General features: G+C 37.4%; 1 protein-coding gene across 1 annotated transcript in view; it reads left to right on the top strand.

Annotated features, from left to right (window-relative positions):
* The first annotated feature begins 211 nt into the window (after positions 1–211).
* Positions 212–17772, top strand: part of ABCA6 (ATP binding cassette subfamily A member 6) — a 59066-nt gene continuing 41505 nt past the window's right edge. The window contains exons 1-8 of the mRNA XM_039229786.1: positions 212–307; positions 1819–2024; positions 3095–3252; positions 5420–5523; positions 5916–6142; positions 9545–9686; positions 10527–10712; positions 16348–16495. Coding sequence (XP_039085717.1) covers positions 212–307; positions 1819–2024; positions 3095–3252; positions 5420–5523; positions 5916–6142; positions 9545–9686; positions 10527–10712; positions 16348–16495 — 1267 coding nt within the window. The remainder of the gene's footprint in view (positions 308–1818; positions 2025–3094; positions 3253–5419; positions 5524–5915; positions 6143–9544; positions 9687–10526; positions 10713–16347; positions 16496–17772) is intronic.

Below are 17772 nucleotides of genomic sequence, written 5' to 3'. Positions count from 1 at the left end.
ACCGACTAAGCCACCCAGGCGCCCCTAAAATGATACTTTAAAGTCATTTTTTGTAGTCCTTAAAGGCAGGAACTATTTCCCTCCAAAATATGATCAAGGTTTTTCTTTTTGCTTTTCTCCCATTCTCCCCAAGGTGTTTCTTATTACACTTATTTTTCTGATTTATGCCACACCTTGTTAATTTTCGCCTTGTTTGTTCAATGCAGACTAAATGAATATGAAACAGAAAAGTGTGTACCAGCAAACTCAAGCACTTCTGTACAAGAATTTGCTTAAGAAATGGAGAATGAAAAGAGAGAGCTTATTGGTATGTTTGAAAGTTTACCTCTTTCTACAGCTCACATTATTCTTTTATTACCTGATGATGCACTCATTTTATATTTTAAGTAACAGACTGGATTTATTGATTTTGAGGTTGCCTCTAACTGTACTTTGCAAACTGAGAGTTTCATAGCAGTCCCCGAAAAATAATGTCACATTGCAGAGACTAAAAATATTCCTCATATTGTTTTTAAAAAAGAGATTAAATGAGAATTCAATTGTATGGGAAATTATTAGCAACTATTAATTTTTATTAGCAACTATTTATTTTATTAGCAACTATTTATAATTTTTTAAAAAATTATTGTTTATTTATTTTTGAGAGAGAGAGAGAGAGACACAGAGTGTGAGTGGAGAAGGGGCAGAGAGAGGGAGACACAGAATCCAAAGCAGGCACAGAGCCTGACACTGGGACTTGAACTCACGCACCAGGAGATTATGACCTGAGCCGAAGTCAGACTTAACCAACGGAGCCACCCAGGTGCCCCAGGGAATTCTAGCAGCTACAAAAGCTGCTACCATATGTAACAAAATTAGAGTAAAGAAATAATAAAAATGGTCCCTAGCAGAAACTGAGAAATTTTAATTTGGGGCACTGATTTTCAAAGCCATGAATTTTCCATGTAGGGATTATTTCCGAGAATTACGACCAAGTAACACCAGTGATTGTCAGTTTGCATTAGGTAGGTGGACTGTCGACAGGCTATTGCCCCAAATCTCAGAGGCTTAACTCAGACTTTGCCCAGAGTCTAAATAAGGTTGGCAGCGAAACTGAAGTGGGTCTGGTAGGTGAAGGAATGGGACCCTGCCATTTCCCTAGATCTTGGAGATCTCCCCTGGATGGTCTGAATCTAGTCAGAACATCAGAAAGTACAGGGATGGAGACAGAATATCGAAGGTTGTGCATGGGTCCACAAGCCAGGCCTTGAAGGATGCACATCATTTCTGCTCATGTTCCGTTGGTTAGAACTCAATCACTCAATCACTTGGTCCGACTCCATTTCCAGAGACTGGGAATGTAGTCTAGCATTGTGCTAAGCAGGAAGAGATTACTGATATTGGTGAACCACTGGGCAATATCTTAACTCTCAGTTCCTTTTCATGTGTTTTGATTTCCAATACAAGAATGTGACAAGTGACAAAAATGCTGCTATTTGCCACCATGTACTCCATCTGGGATCCTCTGTGTCTTAGAGACTATAACGTCAGATGCCCAGGCATAGGGATTGTCATCCTATTTGTCACCCCATTGGTTTTTATGATGGCTTCTGCAGTAGTTCATGTGTTAATGCAAAAGTTCATTTCTATTGTTAGAGAATGATCTATGTGGCCATCATCTCAGTTTGCATCTTTTTTGGGTCCCCTTTGATCTGAAGAATAGAGAGCAAAGAGAAGACAACCAAGTGGCATAATTGAAGTCTATCTTCGACAGCTCTTTGGCATTGGCTGAGCGTTTTAAGGGAATATACTCTAAATTCATTTTTCTCCCTGTTATAGGAATGGATGTTCCCAATACTTCTGGGACTGTATATGGGACTATTTTCACATTTCAAAGAAAAGACATATCTTCCTGAAATTCCTCCTCAGACTCTGGGAAGGGCAGATAACTTTAATAACTCTATAGGTGTTGTATATACACCTATCTCTGATATTGCACAGCAGATAGTGAACAAAACGACATTTGCTCCCTTTGTGAAAGGTAGGTGTACTAATGGCAACAAAGAATTACTGATATTATTTCATATCTTTTTGATATTTCATATCTTTTGAATTGATGTATACATGTTTATATCAAACTGACGGTGATCTCTTATGGAAATTATTTAGGTTATCAAGATAGCCTACAAATTTGGTTCCTTTTTCCTTTCCCTCATAACAATTGGTTTTTTAAAGGCTTTTAAGCCTTTGAGCTTGATGGGGATCCAGTTTAGGGAGGTCTACATTTCTTTTGGAATTTACCTAAAATAATCAATTTATAATTTCACATTTGCAGAATAGTGTCTAGGAGAATATGCCCTTTGTGGGTGTGGATGCTCATAACATTGAAATACAGTGATTAAGATTTATAACTTGGGAAAAAACATTTAAATAAAAGAAAATAAATCTGGTTATTAAGTAATAATGTCAGAACTATGAAAAGTAAGGATGGATAATCTAAAGATACTCTGTCCACAGATGGTATACTTTGTAAACATCTTTAAATGAAATCCTTCTAAATGAAATCACTATGTAACCAAGAAAACTAAGATAAAATGTGTATTTCACTCACAGGCACGGTGGGTGCAGTTTAGTGGTCTACTCTTTAATCTTCAATTTCTAACAGGTGACTTTGCTGGCTGTTAGAAATACACTTACTTGGCGATCTTAGCTGCCACATAAAGCAAAAATCAGATGAGGTGTCTTTGCTTCAGTAAATCTGAGATCTGGAATCCCCTGACTATACAGTAACTATTCCCATTACCTCTACTTTGTATCCTAATTCTCTTATGCATGCTTACCCTAGTATAATCCTTCTATATACCTAAAATTTGCCACAATACACGTCATTATTAAAAGAAAACACTCAACTCTCATGCATGTCTTCTGATTCTAGAATCTAAAGCATTAAAAAAAAAAATCTCCCTTTGCCTTTTGGGGTAAGTTTCATTTAAATGGAAAATGACTTTAGTGTAATTCCAGTGAAATATATATGATGACACAGTTGGATACCATATTCTATGGCGGTGAAACTGTACAATCCTCTGTCTATTTTTACCTTGTCATTCACAGAAAGCAGAATCATTGGAGTACCGAATCAAAAATCCATGGATAAAATACTTCTAGACAGTTTCTCAGACCTGGTGGGAATCATCTTTAATGATGCTTTCTCTTATAAGTTAAAATTTATTCAGGGATATCACATTCCATTTTTGAAGGAAGATCTTTTCACAGGTGACTTTCCATATAAAATATCATTATGGTACTTTTCATGTTTTTAACATAAGGAGTGGGTTGGGATGGACAACAGAGATGCTCTTGATAGAACATGATAAAATAGGGGCACCTGGGTGGCTTAGTCGGTTGAGCGTCTGACTTTCGCTTAGGTCATGATCTCGCGGTTCGTGGGTTTGAGCCCCGCGTCTGGCTCTGTGCTGACTGCCAGCTCAGAGCCTGGAACCTGTTTCAGAGTCTGTGTCTCCCTCTCTTTCTGACCCTCCCCTGCTCACGCTGTCTCTCTCTCTCTCCTAGAAATAAATAAAAATATTAAAAAAAAAAAAGAACATGATAAAATAGAGCACATTGTATCGCTGAACTTATTTCAAGGTCAATCGTATCTTCCCACTATAAAACATTATGGAGTCATTGGAGCGCCTAGGTGGCTCAGTTGGTTAAGTGTCCGACTTTGGCTCAGGTCACAGTCTCACATTCCATGGGTTCGAGCCCCACGTTAGGCTCCATGCTGACAGTTCAGAGTCTGGAGCCTGCTTCAGATTCTGTCTCTCTCTCTCTCTCTGCCCCTCCCTCGCTCGCTCTCTGTCTCTCAAAATAAAATAAAGCCATAAAAAATTGAAAAAAAAACATTATGGAGTCATCCAATGGATATAAAGTGAGCACACAGGGGCATGTTGCAAAGGATACAGAGTGATCAACACTGAGAGGTCCTGGCCTCAGGTGAGGTTCCAGGTTAGCAGGAAAAGTAGACATTGAACAGTTAAATGACAAGTGCAAAGAGAGGTGCTGAGTGGGTGGGAGATTTAGACCCGGGGTTCCTAATAAGCTGTGGGATTTGAGAAGTCTTATAGGGTGAAGTGATGTTTAAAACTAACTAGAAGGAAAAGCGCATGGAGGTGGCGGGGTGGGAAAAGCCTTGTATTTCAGAGAGAGGGAGGGCAGGTGTGAAAATCCTGAGATGCCAAGGGCATCTCTTAGTATACATGGAAGAAGATCAGTATAGCTGAACGGAGGACATGGAAACGAATGTGACAGAAGAATGAGGCTGAAATTAACTGAAGGGCTAGATCCCATGATGTTCTACAAACCTAGAGTGTTGGGGAGCCATTGAGGTACTTTAATCAGGGCAGAGAAGAGCTTAGACTCCCAAGCCTAAGGGAGCTCTCTGGATATAGCCCATGGAATGGATTGCAGAGGGGTCAGGGAGAGCATAGTGAAACATAACCAGGGAGCCAAAGTCAGCTTGGACAAGGCTGAGGCACCTGAAAAGGAGAGTGAACAGGTTTGAGGGCCTTTCAGGAAGCAGAATTGATGTGGCTAATAGAATCGGTTCTTTTCCATTTATTTACCAAGTGTCTTCTATGTGTCCTGCACTGTTCTGGCCCTGGGGTGGGAGTAAGCCAGACACAGAGGAGAGCCTGTTTGCATGAATCATTTGAGTCAGAGACAGGGAATGGGATAAAAAACTCTGCCAAGTGGTGATAAAACAACAAAGTAGAATAGAACAGGCTTGGAAGATAGAGTCTAAATGCTCTTTCAGATATTTTTATTTATGGTGGCCAGGGAAGACCTCTGTGCTGAGCTCACTTTTGAGAAGAGATGAGGATAGAGGGAAGGAGTGAGCCACGTATCCATCAGGAGGGAGAGCATCTGAGCAAAAAAAGTTCTAGCACAAGAGTGCGTTTAGCATCTTGAGGTACAGCAAGGAATCCAGCATGGTAGGAGCAGAGTGTTCGTTTTCATCTTTTAAAAAATATTTATTTATTTTTGAGACAGCACAGTTGGGGGAGGGGCAGAGAAAGGGGGGCAGAGGATCCAAAGCAGATTCTTTGCTGTCAGCAGCAAGCCCAGTGGGGAATGGGGGCTCGAGCTCATGAACTGTGAGATCATGACCAGAGCTGAAGTCAGACGCTCAACTGACTGAGCCACCCAGGCCCTCCAGCTTTCATCTTCTTTTAATTTCTAAGGCTTCCTATGCATGCTACAGTCTCCATGAATAAAATTGCCTTATTAAGAACTTGATTTGCTTTTTTTTTTCTCTATGGTTATAAATTCTGACTGGTGGAGGCTCCTCTAGATGGCTTTCTCTTCTATTCTTGTTTCTTATTCTCTAATGGCTTTCACCCGATAATGTTGCTTATGGTTATGCCTCCCTTTGTGCTTGTAGCTCATTGTTGGAAAGTGCATGGTGACTTTTCCTGTTCTTTGGCCAAATACTGGAATGGAGGATTTGTGACTTTGCAAACTGCAATTAACGCTGCTATTATACAAGTAAGAAAAGTTCTAATAATTAAACTCATTCCACAGGTATTGAGATTTTGATGAAAGATGATATATGCTCAGGTTTTCATACGTTTATATAATGAAGCAGGCATACAAATGCTGAAACTGGATTTATCAAAGGAATACACTGCTTTCGTTTTTAACTTTAAATTTTCAAGGGATTTCAGCATGACAGGAAATTCCAAAAACCAATGTACAGGAAGGTCTGTGTATCCACCTTCCAGTTTCTTCTAATGGTAACATCTGATATAACCACAGAACAATATTAAAATCAGGAACTTGATAATGGTATAATCTTCAGAGGGTGTTCAGATTTCACTACAGCTTACTCAGTTCCTATTTTTCAAATAATGATTTTATTTGTTTAAACCCTACTCTAGATTGCAACAAACCATTCTGTGACAGAAGAGTTGATGTCAGTTACTGCTATAAATATGAAGACTTTACCTTTTATTGATAGTAACCTTCTTCAAAAGGAGATGTTTATTTTCTACTGCCTTCTTTACTTTTTTCCATTTATACATTTTTTATCACTTAATGTTACAAAAGAGAGAAAAAAGTGTAAGGATTTGATGAAAATGATGGGTCTACAAGATTCAGCCTTCTGGTAAGTAACCGATTCAAGCAGTACAATGAATAATCAGAAATTAGGAAGCAGTAAAAAAGTGTCATTATTTCCAAAAATTACGGGTTAAGCCTGAGACATTGGCTCCTTGTTCTTCTGTTCTGATGTTTTGATTTAGTCCTTTTAAAATTGGGCAATATAAACTATTGATCATACTTGGCTGAGCCCTTTCACCGTACCGTGAATATATGAAGCTAATGCTGTGATAGAGGTACCATTACGGTCAGAGAGAATGGAAGAGTTACCCAATGTCAAATGGATGGTATGCACCACAGCTAAGATCCAACCCAATGGTACCAGTTGCAACTCTGCAGGTTGGTCTGCCCATGGTTATCCTTTGATTCCTCCACACTTCCTCATGTTGAGGGAAATATGATCCAATAATGGCTAGCTTGTGTTCAGAGGGTTCATCAGCAGGGATATATTTTTTTTTGCAACACTTAAGTACCATGTGTTGGAGTTGAGATAGCCTATAAAATGTGCCCAGCACATACAGCTCTTAAGATATACAGCATATTGGAAGGGCTCAATAAGAACATTTGTTCATATATGGGTATATTTGTCTCTTGACTCATTCAAAAATGATTTAGATGATTTTAAATATATATTTTGGATATATTTAAACATATGTTTATTTGTATATATATGTATATTTATGTATCTATCTATGTGTGTGTATTTGTATTAAATACAAACAAATGATTGAGGAATAGAAACAAGGACCTAACAAAATGAAAACAGTTAAGACCAGAAGATAAAAATGCAAATCATACAAGCTCTAAGCTTCCTAGAGGCCAAAGCAGAGAATCTGCCATGCAATCGGTTACAAATCCACATTGTCTAGGAAAAGGAAAAATAATCTGTTTCTTTTACCCTGAAAGAAACCCTAAAAGAAACCTAACATGGGGTGCTTGGGTGGCTTGGTTTGTTAAGCATCTGACTCTTGATTTCAGGTCAGGTCATAATCTCATAGGTGGTGAGTTCAAGCTCAAATCGGGCTCTGCACTGACAATATGGAGCCTGCTTGGGATTTTCTGTCTCCTTCTCTCTCTCTCTCTCAAAATAAATATATAAACTTAAAAAAAAAGAAAGAAACCTAACATTTAACAATACTGAACCCTGGGAAATGTATCTTTGTGTAGTGCCCACATCAAGAAAATTACTCTTTATGGATGTGGAACTATCTGATATGGTTGAGGAATTGTTTATTGAACAATCATTTGTAAGTCACATGTTCCCTAAAATAAATTTATGGTCTAGGAAATTTTAAATTTTCTATAAAGTGTATTTTATTAACAAAGAGTTCTGGTTCTAACATACATTAATTGTGAAATAGAAAAAGAGGAAACTGTGTTTCTGAAATGAAAAAGAGTGGTTTGCAGTGAAACTTTGGCAAGGGCAAAGGAATGAATGGAGTCTGATGGAGGGTAGAGAGGGGACTCTGTGTAAAAAGGACCAGTTTTCAGTTCAGAGAATGTCTTTTGGGGCAGTATCCTTGTACTCCCCTGAAAACAGGTAGCACAAGTCAACTCTGGATTAAAATCAGAAAGGTATTGGATATTTAGATGTGGATTCATTCTCAGGGTAAATGCTTCTTAGTGTGCATGTAACCTAAAGTTAGCAAAATTAAAAAAATATATATATCCTTAAAACTAAGAAGGAAAAAAATCTGAAATGTTTTTATTAAGTAAGGATGTCTATTGGAAATAAATTCTATCACAACCTTTTTTTTTAAGTAATGTGAAATAACTGTGAAATATCATCAGCATTTATTATTCAAGTGTGATGACTGAATTGCTTTGTTTTTATCATGAAGGTTTTCATAGCTTTTTTAACACCCCCCCCACCCCTGCCCACCAAACTCCCTGCAAGGAGTTCCCTTTTCAAGGTAATGTTTTAAGTTCCTTTATTTGTAATTCTCCTACTCTATAGAATTTCAATTCCCACCTGTACTAGTTCCCTTCTATACTCAGGAAGTGGATTCTGCAGAATGCCATATGCTTTTCAAAAATGCTGATGTTTCTAACAAAGGCTGAATCACTGTAATCTCATGACCTTTAAAAAGAAGTCGAATAAGCAGTAATTAAACACATCGTACTGGGGCCTATTGATGCAAGTTCCTGGTTTTAATACTCTCACTTTTTTTCAGCTCTTGAACTCTTTTTTATTTTTAATTGTTTTTAACGCTTATTCATTTTTGAGAAAAAGAGACAGAGTGCAAGCAGAGGAGGGGCAGAGAGAGAGGGAGACACAGAATCCGAAGCAGGCTCCAGGATCTGAGCTGTCAGCTCAGAGCCCGATGCGGGGCTCGAACCCACAAACCGTGAGATCATGACTTGAGCCAAAGTCAGATGCTCAACCGACTAAGCTGCCCAGACGTTCCAGATGCTTATTTAGTTGGGCAGTTTCATGTAGAGTAAGAGGACTGAGAAGAACGTGCACTGTCATCCCAGCTTTGTTACTGTTCTACCCTGTGGATCTGGAATAGGCCATGAAGTAACAGCAGGAACTACAGTTTACTTACCTGTAAAAGAGGATGCTTGTGGTCCTGTTAGATCTAAGACTGAATACCATTTCTTAAGAGCCACCTCATAAAAACATGAACACCAGCACACGTAAAGCAAAACCGTATGAACATGTAAGGCTGTATCCTAATTTATATTAGCTTTAAAAAAAAAAAAGGAAAGATGAATAGGAATAGCAAGAATAGGATCGGCCTGGAGGAGTTAGGAACTTTCAGTTTTCTACTAGGGAGAGTGGAGGTCCTACGGGCTGAAATCCTCAAGAATGATCCAATTATCATCTGCCCCCAGTGACTCCATGACTCCTTGATCCATCAGCAGCTGTTCTATTTCCTCCCACTTCTATACTTAGAACACCTTGGTAATATGTCATAACACGGAAGGCACAAAGAGCTTAATCTTTACTTCAGCAACTACACCTTTGAGACGTTTTTGTGCATTTTCACAAAAAAAGACAAGTACGAGAGTGCTCTTAGCAACAGCACATCAGAAATAAAAATTGAAACAATCTAGAAGTCCATGAGCAGGAGAATATTAGGATATAGTCAAACAATGAACTATTATACGGCAGGGTATAATATTGTATATGTCCAATGATAGAGGCAAGCAGCAGCAAAACATATACGGAGATACTATTTATGCAAGTGTTCATACTATTTATACAATAAGTGAATACAGAGCTGATGCCTAGCGAGGAGGCAGCCCCACAGCCCTGCCAGCGTAATATTAGTAATATTTTAGTTATTCATCTAAGTGGCAGGTAGAATGGTAAACACTGTATCATTCTTTAGATATTTTTGTATGTTATAAATATTTCATAATGAAGTTAAAATAATTGAAATAACTTTTTGTCTTCATTTAGGCTCTCCTGGGGTTTAATCTATGCTGGCTACATCTTCATTATTTCCATAGTCATTACAGTTGTTATAACATCTACCCAAATTATATTCATGACAGGCTTCATGGTCATACTTACACTCTTTTTCTTATATGGCTTATCTTTGGTAAGTTCATATATTTATTATCACGTTCTCTGCTTTAGATCTTAGCTAACTATGTAAAGGTAAAGTTTTCTGGAGGTTATTACAGTTCGTTATTTCCTTCATGTCCACTCTGTGCATGCGTATATGTATTTGCTTGAGAAAGTCTCTATGAGTCTTTGAGAAGATGATGTTATATGAAATCCAATTGGACCTTTCTTTTGCATAAAGGTCTGCACTTGGGATGAGCCCTGGGTGTTATATGTAAACCAACTTGACAATAAACTATTTAAGAAAAAAAAAGGTCTGCATTAATGAAATGATGCATCAAAAAGAAAAAAAAAACATTTGACTAAAAACATTTTGACTCTAAGACTTTTCTAGATGGTTAATGAGGATGCGCTTGAGGAGTGGACCCATTATGGTTTCCATAACATGGTGGCTTGCCCAGTATCTCCCTCTGACACTCCACCCTGCCCTCACTTCCCATGTCATCCTTCTTCCTTCATAAAACAAGAGCTTCTACATTCCCCCACCTCCCAGGGTGTTTTCTGGAGAGGGTACATAGGTGTTCTTTCTTAAGACATTAATTTGGTTTCTTTTGGTGTTTCCAAGTCTGCATTTCTATCCTTTTCCTCAGCACACACAGCTTTTCCCCCTGTCTTTTCTTCACCAAAAGCCTAGCAGTTGAGGAGGGCAAATAAGGATCCTCTTTACAAAGGGGTAGAGAGAAGGACTGAGCATTGTGATGCCTTAATATCTTCATTACCGTCTCATTGATAAATATTTATGTTATGATCTAAGGATCCATATTTATTGTTGAATGGCTGTTTAATAGCTAGATGTCTTCTCTTTCTCTTTCAGATAACTTTAGTATTCCTGATGAGTGTGTTGCTAAAAAAAACAGTTCTCACCAATTTGGTTATGTTTCTCCTCATTGTCTTTTGGGGGGGCGTGGGATTCGCTGCCTATTACAGACAGCTTCCGTCATCTCTGGAGTGGATTTTGAGTATTTGCAGCCCATTTACCTTCAGTGCTGGAATGAGTAAGGTAGGAGCCTAGTTAATTGTTTCATTATTGAACTTTCAAAAAAACTTGATATTTCATAACTTCATGGTTGCAAACCCTCTTTCTTTTTTTTTAATGTTTATTTATTTTTGAGAGAAACAGACAAAGAGCATGAGCAAGGGAGGGGCAGAGAGAGCTGTCAGCACAGAGGCCAATGTAGGGTTCAAACCCACGGGCTGTGAGATCATGACCTGAGCCCAAGTCAGATGCTTACCAACCTACTGAGCCACCCAGGTGCCCCTAAACACTCTTTCAAATTAAGAACGTTTTTGCTAAACAATTACAGCCTAAAGCTGGATTTAAGAATGTTATTATTACAGTGTAGAGATATCTTCATCACATAAGGAAGTTTGAATAAGAACATCTTGAATAAGACAGATTTTCCCCTCTCAAATGTATTTTCATTTTGAAGAATTTTTTTCTTGTTTCTCATATGCAACTATTTACCTTTCTTTTTTCATTATTTATTTAAATTCAAGTTAGTTCACATAGAGTGTAGTATTGGTTTCAGGAGTAGAACCCAGTGATTTATCACTTACAGATGACACCCAATGCTCATCCCAACAAGTGCCCTCCTTAATGCCCATAGTCCGTTTAGCCCATCCCCCCCCCCACTTCCCCTCTAGCACCCTTTAGTTTGTTCTCTGTATTTAAGAGTCTCTTATGGTTTGCCTCCCTCTCTGTTTTTATCTTATTTTTCCTTCCCTTCCCCTATGTTCATCTGTTTTGTTTCTTAAATTCCACATATGGGTGAGATCATATGATATTCTTTTTTACTTTATATAATGAAGGCATTCTCTATTAATTGTGTAAACCTCTTTTGGAAACCTCAAATCTGAAAAGTTTTCAAGAGTATAAATAAAGACCTTAGCAAATAGTTACTAAATATATCCAAACACTCATCAACTAGATCAAGAAATAGAAGAATGCCACAACTCCAAAGCTCCTCCGCACACTCCTTTCTCTTAAAGATAAAAGTTGTGTGATCTGCACTTCTTATTATCACCTAATGTGTGTTCCTAAGCATAATATTTAAGTGTTGCCTGTTTTCAACTTTATAGAAGTGATATTCTACCAAGTGCATGTTTGAAAATCTTGCTTTCTCCCCCACTCACCGTTATGTTTTTAGATCTCATCCATAGTTTGTATGCAGTTGTACTATGGTATTAGGTAATATTCCATTGTGTGGATATGCTGAATATGATATTGATTTTCTTATTGATGGACACATATTTTCTAGCTTTTGACTGCTATTAATTCTGCAAAAAAAAAAAAAACCTTATGCATATATCCTAGTGAATACAAGCATTCAGCTCTGTTTGGTGTATATCGAAGAGTTGAATAGTGGGTCTTAATCTTCATACCTACTGCCAAATAGTTTTCCAAAGTGGTTGAATCAATTTACTTTTGCACCAAATGTTTCAGACTTACAGTTGTTACAAATCTTTCCTGGCATTTGGTATCGTTAGTCTTCCAAACTTTAGAAATCTTGTGGATCTGAAATAATAATCCTTGGGATATTAATTTGCATTTTCCTGACTTTTGATGAAATTTAATTCTTTTTCATATACTTAGTGGCATTTTGGGTTTCCTCTTTCATAAAATGCCTATCCAGGGCATCCCCCCCCCCACTTTTTTTAGCTGACTTTTTATCTTTTCCTTACTGTTTCGTAGGAATTTCTTATATATGCTAGATATGAGACATTTGTTGCTGACATTTTTACTCTCTCAGTCATGCTTTTAATGAACAAAGGTTCTTAATTTTGGTAAGGTCCAGTTTGTCAAGTTTATTTTCTGTAGACTGCTTTTGTATCTTTAAGAAATCAGTGCATTCCCCAAGGTTATAAAGATATTCTCCCAGGGGTACCTGGATGGCTTAGTCGGTTAAGCCTCCGACTCTTGATTTTGGCTCAGGTCGTGATCTCTCAGTTCATGGGATCGAACCCTGCATCTCGCTCTGCACTGACAGTGCAGAGCCTACTTGGGATTCTCTCTCTGTCCCCTCTCTGTGCCCCTGCCCAGATCACAGGTGCACACATGCACACGTGCTTTATCTCTCAAAATAAAAGAATAAATTTAAAAAAATTTTTTAAAGATTGTCTCCCTTGTTCTTTTCTGGAAGCTCAATTGATTCTATTTTTTACATTTGGATATAAAATCCATTTCAAAATAACTTTTGGGTATCTATATGTAGAAGCAATATTAATTTTTTTACATGAATGTCCAATTTCTTCCACTTCATTTACTGAAAAGACCATCCTTTCCCTAAACAGACTACAGCATTTCCTTTGTTAGAGCTCAAGCAATCACGTATGATCCCGTCTGGTCTATTCTTGACTGTTGCCACATTATCTGAAAATTGTTTTTGCTTGGGGTGCCTGGGTGGCTTAGTTGGTTAAGCGTCCGACTTTCACTTAGGTCATGATCTCACGGTTCGTGGGTTCGAGCCCCGCGTCGGGCTCTGTGCTGACTGCCAGCTCAGAGCCTGGAGCCTGTTTCAGTCTGTGACTCCCTCTCTCCCTGACCCTCCCCTGCTCACGCTGTCTCTCTCTCTGTCTCCTAGAAACAAATAAACATTAAAAAAAAAAAGAATCATTAAAAAGAAAAAGAAAATTGTTTTTGCTTTATGTGTCTTGATATATGGTAGTAACAGTTGATTTTCTTCTCCAAAGAGAGACTTTTCTATTCTAGGTTTTTTGAATGGTGTGCATTTTAGAATTAACTTGTCAAGTGATACACACACATACGTGTGTGTGTACAAAGCTACTGACACTTGGATGCAGTTGAATTTTTCAACCAACATTTCAGGGAAACTGACACTTTTCTTTTGATCATGAATAATATATCTTCACATTCATTTTTCCTTTGTAATTGTTAATTATTGAGAGACTTACATATTTTTTATTTAGTCCAAAGTTTTATATACTTTTTAAAATACTTTTGATGTCATTATAAATACCATCTGCACTTAGACTCTTATTTTTCAATGTTTGTCGTAAATGTAGAGAGATGCAACTGATTTCTGTACATTAACACTGTATCCCGTTTCCTTGCTATCTTCTTTTAGTAAAACTAGAGGATCCTGTGTGACTCAGTTGGTTAAGCATCCAACTCTTGATTTTGGCTCAGGTAATGATCTCATGGGTTCATGAGTTCAAGCCTTACATCAGGCTCTATGCTGACAGCACAGAGTCTACTTGGGATTCTCTGTCTCCCTTGCTCTCTGCCCCTCCCGTGCTCGCTCGCTCTCTCTCTGTCTGTGTGCCAACAAACAAACAAACTTTAAAAACTAGTGTTTTTCTAGGTTTAATCCTGGGTTTTTCTTATGTATAATCATATTGTCTCCAAACAATGATGTTTATTTTTTCTTTTGCATTTTTTAATGCTAGTTACTTATTTTTCTTGCCTTTTTGCAGAGGCTGGACCTCCAGTATGTTGAATAGAAATAAATGCAAGCAGGGGCACCTGGGTGGCTTAGTAGGTTAAGCGTCCAACTTCAGCTCAGGTCATGATCTCACGGCTCATGGGTTCAAGCCCTGCATCAGGCTCTGTGCTGACAGCTAGCTCAGAACCTGGATCCTCCTTCAGATTCTGTATCTCCCTCTCTCTCTGACCCTCCCCTACTCACACTGCCTCTCTCTCTCTCTCTCTCAGAAATAAATAAAACATTAAAAAAATTTTTTTTAAAAGAAATAAATGCAAGCAAAGGAAAAGCTTTCAACATTTCATAAAAAGCATGAGTTTTGGTATTGGTCTGTGTACAATTGTTTTGCCAGGTTTAGGAAGATCACTCATCTTCTTAGTTTGTGAAGAGACTTTCTTTATTATAAGTGGATACTGAATTGTATCCTGTGCTTTTTCTGCATCTACTTCACTAACCACCTTAGTTTCCCCTTCAATCTGTTTTATGTTGAATTACATAGAGTGATCTTCAAATGTCAACCCAAGCTTGCATTCCTGGAAGGAACTCACCTTTGTCATGAAATGGTAACATTTTACAAAAATGGAGTTTGTATTGTCCAGTGTGAGGCACTGGGCTTGCCAGCTGGACTTCCTGTGTTGAGTTCAGCTTAGTCTCTTCTTACTGTGTGATTTTGACTTTGGTTGGTTAAGCTACTCAATTTCTCTGTGCTTCAATTTCACCATATGTAAAATGCACATAGAAATAATACAGCCTATCGGCACCTGGGTGGCTCAGTCAGTTGAGCATCTGACTCTTGATTTCAGCTCAGGTCATGATCTCATGGTGTGGGAGTTTGAGCTCTGCCATCAGGCTCTGCTTTGAGAACACAGAAATTGCTTGGGGCTCTCTCCCTCCCTCTGTGCTCCTTCCTCACTCTCTCTGTCTCTCTAAATAAATAAATAAATAAATAAATAAATATTTTTTTTCTATCTTTAAATTCCTTTTATTGAGGTTAAATAACAATATATTTAAACATATATTTTAGCTTGTATCATTTTGTTAAAAGAAACAGCCAAAGTACACATTTTTTTTTTATTTTTTTAACCTTTAATTCATTTACTCATTAGGAATGATTAGGAATTAGTTCACTTTAATAGGAAGACTGCAGTTAATATACCAGCTTTATTTGGTTCAAGGGTGAGCCCCTGATCTGAAAATAGTTATTGAATATTGTACCTTTTCTCCACTGGTTTAAAATGCTATCTTTTTTTTTTTTTTTTTTTTTTTTTTACAAATAGTTTATTGTCAAATTAGTTTCTACATAACACTCAGTGCTCATCCCCAAAGTGCCCTCCTTCATGCCCATCCCCCCTCTCCCCCACATCCATCAGTCCTCAGTTTTTGTCAGCATTCAAGAGTCTCTCATGGTTTGCCTCTCTCCCTTTCCCCCACCATTTCCGCCCTTCTTCTCCCCCTTGGTCCTCCGTCAAGTTCCTCCTAATCCTCCTATACGTGCAAACATATGGTATTTGTCCTTCTCTGCCTGACTTATTTCGCTCAGCATAACACCCTCAAGGTCCATCCATGTTGCTACACATGGCCAGATTTCATTGTTTCTCATTGCCATGTAGTATTCCATGGTATAGATAAACCACATCTTCTTGATCCATTCATCTGTTGATGGACACTTAGGCTCTTTCCATGTTTTAGCTAATAAATAAATATTTTTAAAAAATAATAAGACCTGCCTTATGGGATTATGATAAGGATTTAATGAGATATTATAAAAAGGTCTTAAAACAACACCTAGAACATTATACCTATTGTCACATGACAAAATTATAAACATATCTTTATTAGCAGAATAACTAGAAAAAAATGTTCTCTTATCATTATCCTACTAAGATGCTTCAAATAATTCTTCATGTTCTTTCAAACATTTGTATTTTTTTTGCTTCATAGAATAGATATTTTGCAATATTGTAGTGACTTTATGAAAACAAGAAAATTCTTAGAACATATTTTTTAAAATCAGTATTTCCTCCCAATGTTCCTTTGATTGTTGCCAAATAGAAATAGTTTCACCAATAACTTCATTATAGGGGTTTCTTGGAAAAGCTATTTAATAAAATGACAAATCTTGCTGCTGCTCTGGATTATTTTTATGTATTTAATTTAAATACTTATTAATTACTATTTTTGCTTGAATCTTAGATCATCCACTTGGATAGTACTATGAATGATGTAATTTTTCCCGACCCTTCAGGAGACTCCTATATAATGGTTGCAACTTTTTCTGTATTGGCTTTTGATGCGCTTTTCTACCTGGCACTGGCATTATATTTTGACAAAATCTTACCCTGTAAGTAAAAGTGGCATTTCTCTGACCTCTGCATATGTTGATCACATTGATTTTAACTTAAGGTTATATAAATGTACTTTAAGAAGTAAAGAATAAGGGGCATCTGGGTGGCTCAGTCTGTTAAGTGTCCGACTTTGGCTCAGGTCATAATCTCGCCATTCAGTTTGAGCCTCACATCAGGCTCTGAGCTGTCAGCACAGAGCCTGGAGCCTGCTTCAGATTCTTTGTCTCCCTCTCTCTCTGTCCCTCCCCTGCTCACACTCTGTCTCTCTCTCTGTCTCAAAAATAAACAAACATTAAAAAAATGTTAATAAAAGAAGTAAAGAATAACAAATATTTCCTATAACAAGGTGAATGAATGAGTTTTTTATTCCTACTTCATAGTTTTAACAATTTGAAGGAATTTTCATGGAAAAACAATTATTCTTCTGGTTTTAATAATATACATTATGAATATGCAGTGATTAAATAATGTTACTGTTTTCAAGAATCCCTGAAAGTATTTTCAAAGAATAATATATAAGATTTGTTTCAGAATGAGCTGAAATATATTAGTTCTTAACATGGCTTTGGCTAGTGTAGATCTATTGTATGGTGGAAGTGTTTAATAAGTAGTTCTTACAAGAATGTGGGGCAGATTGTGAACTGAACAGCTAGAAAGAGCCCCAGATCTGGAATAACCAGGTTCTCCCCTACTCCCTCTCCTTCTGGGAGGATCATTTCAAAAGGCGACATGTCCATCCTTTAAGGAAACAACAAGACAAAAATGAGAGAGGACATTTTCAGCCTTATTCTGAAATGTTTTCATATGTCGTTCATATTTACAGAACTATATTACCCAGTTAAATTTTCTCTATTTTACCAACAACCAAAAATTTCACAAGTGCAGAACTCTTTCCCACATGCTAGAATCAGGATGCCTTTTTCATGCACAATCTTGTTTACTTACCTTACTTTTTATGTTCTTTCCACTTTGTATTTAACACTGTCTTCTATATTTTATGAAATTATTTTATATATTCTTATCTTTCTGTCACTTCTGGTTTAATATCTGGAGGCCCTTAGCAACAAATACTACTTCCATGTTTTACATTTGGAAAATGACTGTATTTATCCTGAACAAATATAATTTCTTCCCATACTTTACATACACACTCCATAGGGACTTCAGTACTATGTCCAGTCATATTATTGTGATCAAGGGATTTCTTTAAGTTCATAAACATGTTTCCAGTTATTTTTAAGTGCCATATTAAGGCCTTCCCCCCTAATATTTG

Source organism: Hyaena hyaena, unplaced genomic scaffold (genome assembly GCF_003009895.1).
Source record: "Hyaena hyaena isolate Hyena2069 unplaced genomic scaffold, ASM300989v1 scaffold_39, whole genome shotgun sequence".
NCBI lineage: Eukaryota > Metazoa > Chordata > Mammalia > Carnivora > Hyaenidae > Hyaena > Hyaena hyaena.
This window is presented reverse-complemented; position numbering and strand designations above follow the sequence as displayed.